Below are 5,821 nucleotides of genomic sequence, written 5' to 3'. Positions count from 1 at the left end.
ATTGAAAATATTGAAAGACAAAGTGTATTCAATACACCTAACCTACTGAACATCGTAGCTTAGCCTAGCCTACCTCAGACATGCTCAGAATACTTACATTAGCCTACAGTTGAGCAAAATCAACTAACACGAAGCTCATTTTATAATAAAGTGTTGAATATCTTATGTAATTTATTGCATACCGGACTGAAAGTGAAAAACAGAATGGTTGTATGGGTACCGAGACGCCATAGCATGGCTAACTGGGAGCTGTGGCTTGCGTTCACCACCCAGCATCACAAGAGCCATATCATACTGCATATCACTAGCCAGAGAAAAGATCAAAATTCAAAATCTGAAGTACAGTTCCTACTGAATGTGTATTGCTTTTGCACATAGTAGTCAAAAAATCATTTAAGTCGAGCCATGGTAAACCAGGGACCATCTGTATACACAAAATATTTAATGTTTAACTGGGATGGCCAATAGAGATAAGGTAGGCAATAAACCAAGCAAAACTGACTGTCATTTCATAACAATTTCCTGAAACACCTTGAGCAAAATTTGTTGAGGGCTTCTCAAACTCTTTCCAAAAGCCTCCATGTAGGTCACTGAATAATTATAAATTATCTATAAGCCTAAAGGAATCGAGTTTGTATTTAACTTCTTTAAGCCTCAGTTGGGTTTTTAAAAAAATGTTTCTCTCAACTTTCAAATCTAGAAATGAAAATAATGGTTCCTTCCAATGAGATGAACTGTTTTAAACCACATAGTACTTTACAAATTTACTACACTTACTTTGTATATTTGCTGTGGAACCAAATAGCCACAAAAACATTTTTTAAAATAATGTGGATGTTTCAAAATAAGCAGAGAAAACAATTTCACTTATTTCTATTCAGTAATTAATTATATTTATAAACAAAAATAGATTCAGTCATGATAACTTAGATTTTAACATTTTTCTCTATGTCACCATGATTAGAACCTTGTAAGATAAACAAATTATTATGGTACAAACAGAAATGTTTATCTTGGGATTTTATGGTAAAATTGAAGGGAAAGTATTTTTAAATTATTGCTACAGGCATACCTAAGACATTAAGACATTTTAATAAATTCTCTAATATCTTAATTTAATTTTTAACCCAATCCTGTGTATTGGTTCCTTTAATTTTTTATAGTTTCTTTTATGATGTGATTGTTGAAATGTTCATTCCCTTAGATAAAATCATAAAGAATTTTAGTCCAAGAAAAGTGTCTCTTAAAGTCTCATGATAGCTTCTGACATTTATTTTGTTAAATTTTAAATTTAAATTTCTGTCATGTTTCTCTTCATTAAATGTCCTAATGTATGTTTGATATAGAACTAGATTCTCACTAGGTGAGGTATTTATTCCACTTATGTATGCATTTAAAAAGGAAAAAAATGTCATGAGAAACATTCAACAACTAAAAATCAACTATAAAATGTATCCAAAGGCTTAATAATGCTTTAAATTAAACAAGAGTTAGAAAGCATGTTACTGCTTGTCAAAACAAAAATTAACCCTCCCATTTACCTATTCCTTCCCACTATTGAAATTCCAATTCTTTTTTATTTTTCAGTCTTCTCCTTGAGAGAAGTTTAATAAAAACCAAATAGGTAATCATAATCAAAGATCTCATTCTCATTACATCTTTCAGGAACGTTAATTTTGATTCTTTTCTTCCTGAGTTATCACAATGCAAATTGGAGAGTAAAGAGTAAACACAAGCAAGATAAAAGAAAGCTAATTAAAGGACAAAAGAGCAAAGAAGAACCCAGAAAAAGAAGATGAAGAAAGCAAAAAGAAGACCCCCAAGATGATATTGCTTTAATAGTATCTGGGAGTACTCACCGGAAGGCTAGGAAAAAGGAAAGGGATTGTGCTTACCTGTTAGAAATAGGGGGTTTCTGGGAGCTGTCCAATGTGCTAACTTAACCATCATAGTCACAACTTACCTCGTTAATAGAAATTGATGTCCTTAGGTATTTCTCCCTTGAACCAAGGCGTCTCTGTACTTATCTGTTTAGGCTATTTCTTCTAATACATCTTTAAAATGACTTTCTAACATGGTTTTCTGTCCCACCTTGTCTTCTTAAAAATCCCTACACTGAGTAAAGATAGCTACTGGCAAAAAAAAAGGGGGGGGGGAATGAATCCTTCTTTGTTAAAATATATACGTGAGATAATATGAAATCAGTAAAATTCTATTTGCATTATGCCAAATACAAAATCATTTTTCATCTCTGAAAAAAAAAAGATAACCAAAATCTCTCTTTAATAAAATGCATTAAAGTATAGTTTCCGCTCTTAAATCTTTTAGGGTAGTAAATAAGGAAAATAAACCAGATTGAAGTATCAGGATTACTCTTTGTTCAGTACACATCAGCAATTTAAAATATGAAAGACTTCTCAACAGAGGGTGAGCTGATCGACCAATTGGTTTATCAAAGGGTGAATCGCAGTTTTGAAAGGAGACTGAAGTTGTTTTGTTTGGGGGGAGGGTTTGCTTTGCCTCCCACGCTGGGATCATACAGTAAAGCACGCTGGGAGAAAATATTCTGAGCTTCTCTGTTTCATTTTATTGCCATCATAACTTTTGCCCTCTAGGTAAAATCCTTTACGTGGGTTAGGAAAGGAAAGTCAAGTATCTCAATTGTTAGATCGATTACAGCAAAACAGATTTTAGAAGTCGGGTTAGTAAAGCTACTGGAGAGCTGTTTACAACGCGGTGGAAAAGAGAAAGCCGGTTCCAACAGCGACTCTGGGGAATGCACTCTCGGCCCCCCTACCGTGCTTACTTAAGCTAATGGAAGATCTTGCTTTTCAATAGCCGCTGCACTGGGATACCAGACAAACAGCTCCCCTCGACCCCTGGCAGACAGGGCCCCTCTTCAGGACATCATTAAAAGCACATGCACTTGTTTCACACCCATTGGCAGCCTAGGGTGGCAAGATTCAGAACTACTCTGAAGCCAAGGAGAAGCCAGAGCGGTGGAAAACATCCTTGCTTTGAAAATCCAAAGCTAAATTAAAGAACTACATGAGATACGGAGCCTGAAGAATATTAGCTGGCTGCGAGGGTGTGGAGAGACACAAAGAGCACAGCAGGTAAGAGCTGGGGGTAGTTGCCAAGAAGGAACTGTCCCAGGTGGCAAAGAGAAAAGGATCGCAGAATTGGAGGCCTATCCCTTTGAGTCTTCCATGCGCGCTCAAGCTTGTCTTCTTCCATCAGTTTCGAGAGGAGCGACGTTGTCAGAGCCTTCCCTATCGGTGCAACTAATCCTGTTATCAGCTTGGTTATAAATATTAATGTCCCCTTGCCCTTCGGTGATGGTGACCCATCAGATTCAGGGCTATTAGGAAGCCCATCACCAGTCTCGCCCCTCCCTTCGAGAAACCGATGAGACGCAGGGCCGAGCCGACGCGATGGCAGCCTATCCCGAGAGCTGCGTGGACGCCACCGTGCTGGACTTCGTCGCAGACCTGTCCTTAGCCTCCCAGGGGCACCCTCTCCTCTGCGACTTCGCACCCGGGGTCACCTACGGACACCACCAGGACCTTGTGCTCCGAGAGGGAAGACCCAGGAGTCTGGCGCGTTTTGAGGAGGACGACCCAGAAGAAGAGGAGGGTGAAGTAGAAGAGGGGGGAAATGAGGAGGAAGAGGAGCACGGGAGAGGCGCCTCCCTGCTGGGCCGCCCCAAGAGGAAAAGGGTGATCACCTACGCCCAGCGCCAAGCTGCCAACATCCGCGAGAGGAAGCGGATGTTCAACCTCAACGAGGCCTTCGACCAGCTGCGGAGGAAGGTACCCACTTTTGCTTACGAGAAGAGGCTGTCTCGGATCGAGACCCTACGCCTGGCCATCGTCTACATTTCCTTCATGACCGAGCTCTTGGAGAGCTTCGAGAAGGAAACCGGCTGAGCCAGTGTGAGATGCAAGTGCCGGCCGCCTCCCCGCCTGGACGCGCGCGCGTTTGGGGTGTTTCCGGACCCGGCAGTGGGTGCGGCCGCAAGGCCTGGAGGGACGCTCTAAAACGAACGTCGGGCCTTCGGGAGCTTGGTTCTGGATTATAAAGCTCCCACAGCCCCGGAGAAGCGTGGAAGCCGGAGTTATATACGCGATCGCTCTCAGCGGAGTATGGGGCAGCAGCGGGCGGGGCAGGTTAGGACTGGTTAAGAAGGAGTTCGGGCCGTCGAGGTCCACGCCCCAAAGCAGCTGCTTATGTCAGGCGGGTGGGAAGCTAGTCCTCTCCGCAAAGGCAGACTTCGGGGGCTTCTAAGCAGTCTGGTCTCTCCTTACTTGGGTGGGTGGGTGTGTGTGTGTGTGTGTGTGTGTGTGTGTGTGTGTGTGTGTGTGTTTAAATATAAAAAAGACATTCCTACTTTTTTTTTTTAAGCCTCAAGAGTCAGTGCTGAGCTATCCCAGACAGGCACTCCGCTCCAGCCCGTGCTCTTAGGGAGGCCCTGGACCAGAAACCCGCGAGGTGTGTGGGTTACGGAGCCTTGAGAGGGGCCAAGGGGCTCCGCATCTCTCTTAGGCTTGTCGACAGGCAGAACGAAGGAGATGAGAAAGGAAGGGGAGTCGAAGGGACGGGCGACCTCTAAAAAGGGACATTATTCCCTTCTCTCCCCCGCCTTTCCCCTCCCCTTAGGCTCAAAGCAACCCTGTTGTGGTCCCTCCGGGAACCGGACGCTTGAACCAGGAGGTGACTGTGGGCAGCTCCGGCCCACGAGCTGGGGGTGCACCTGGTCTTACAAGGTGTCTTGGGCGCCTCGAGCCTTTACCGCCCGCAAGCGCTTCCCCCTTGTCGCCTACCGGGTTGGGGGGTGGCGTGGAGGGCCTTGGTCTTCCCAGGTGCAGCACCGCCTGAGTGCGCACTTGCACATTTGTAGCTGTAGGTAGGGAAAGAGAGCTTTCCTTTTATTCGCACCTAGGACAGGGGAGACAGCGTCAGAGGAGGAGAGGCATTCTTCCGCTTTGCCAAAATGTGTGCGCTGGAGATGAGATTGAAGCAGAACCATGCTGAGGGGCTCCCTCCAGTTTGGACGGTCTGCCATTCCACAGTTCTTCCTTCTGGGCGACCTGCTAACACCTGAATTGGGGTTCCGCAGATAGGAGTAGGTAAGTGAGGAGAGGAAGCGGAATAAATAATGCCTACCTAACTGCAAAGTCCGTAATCCTAAAAATAAATCCTGTTGTTCCAACACTTTATTTTGCTCTCACTTCGCACATCCTTGTGTGGACGTGCACACACACACACAATTCTCTCTATCATACTGTTAGAAATATAATTCATTTTATTAAGAAGTAATATATATTCATCCTAAAAAGTTTGGAAAATAAAAGTTTTAAAAAGAAGTAAAATTTACATCACTCCACATTACCACATAGTTAGCATTTTTATCTAGAAGGTCTTTTTTTATACAGAAATAAATTCAATGTGTTTAACAAATTTGGGATACTTTTGGAATTTTTCTTTTTCCACTCAGCATTATAGAATGAGCACTTTTCCCGTGACTTTAAATATTATTCAAGCATAATTTTGATCACTGTATTTTATTGTTATATCCCACAATCTAACTCCAATCCTTTACAAGTGGCTAGCTAAGGTATTTTATTTTTCAAAATAAAAAAAATGATGATGCGAGGGCATTCTTATAAATGTCTTCTCTGCCTATGATAATTTCCTGATATTAGGTAACTAGAAGTAAAATTTCTGCATCAAGTGAGCATTTCTAAGTTTGTGGCTGCAAATGGCCAGATTGCCTTCCAAGCAGATCTGCCAGTTCGCACTCCCTCCCACCAGTATTACA

At 42.8% G+C, this 5,821-nt stretch overlaps 1 protein-coding gene across 1 annotated transcript; it reads left to right on the top strand.

Annotated features, from left to right (window-relative positions):
- Positions 1 to 3,434: 3,434 nt before the first annotated feature.
- On the top strand, positions 3,435 to 3,929 carry FERD3L (Fer3 like bHLH transcription factor). The gene has a single exon (XM_057733741.1). The coding sequence runs from the start codon at positions 3,435 to 3,437 to the stop codon at positions 3,927 to 3,929; it is 495 nt and encodes a 164-aa protein (XP_057589724.1).
- Positions 3,930 to 5,821: the final 1,892 nt, after the last annotated feature.

Source organism: Hippopotamus amphibius, chromosome 4 (genome assembly GCF_030028045.1).
Source record: "Hippopotamus amphibius kiboko isolate mHipAmp2 chromosome 4, mHipAmp2.hap2, whole genome shotgun sequence".
Taxonomy (NCBI): domain Eukaryota; kingdom Metazoa; phylum Chordata; class Mammalia; order Artiodactyla; family Hippopotamidae; genus Hippopotamus; species Hippopotamus amphibius.
Note: the sequence above shows the minus strand (reverse complement) of the source record. Positions and strands in the feature narration are given on the sequence as shown.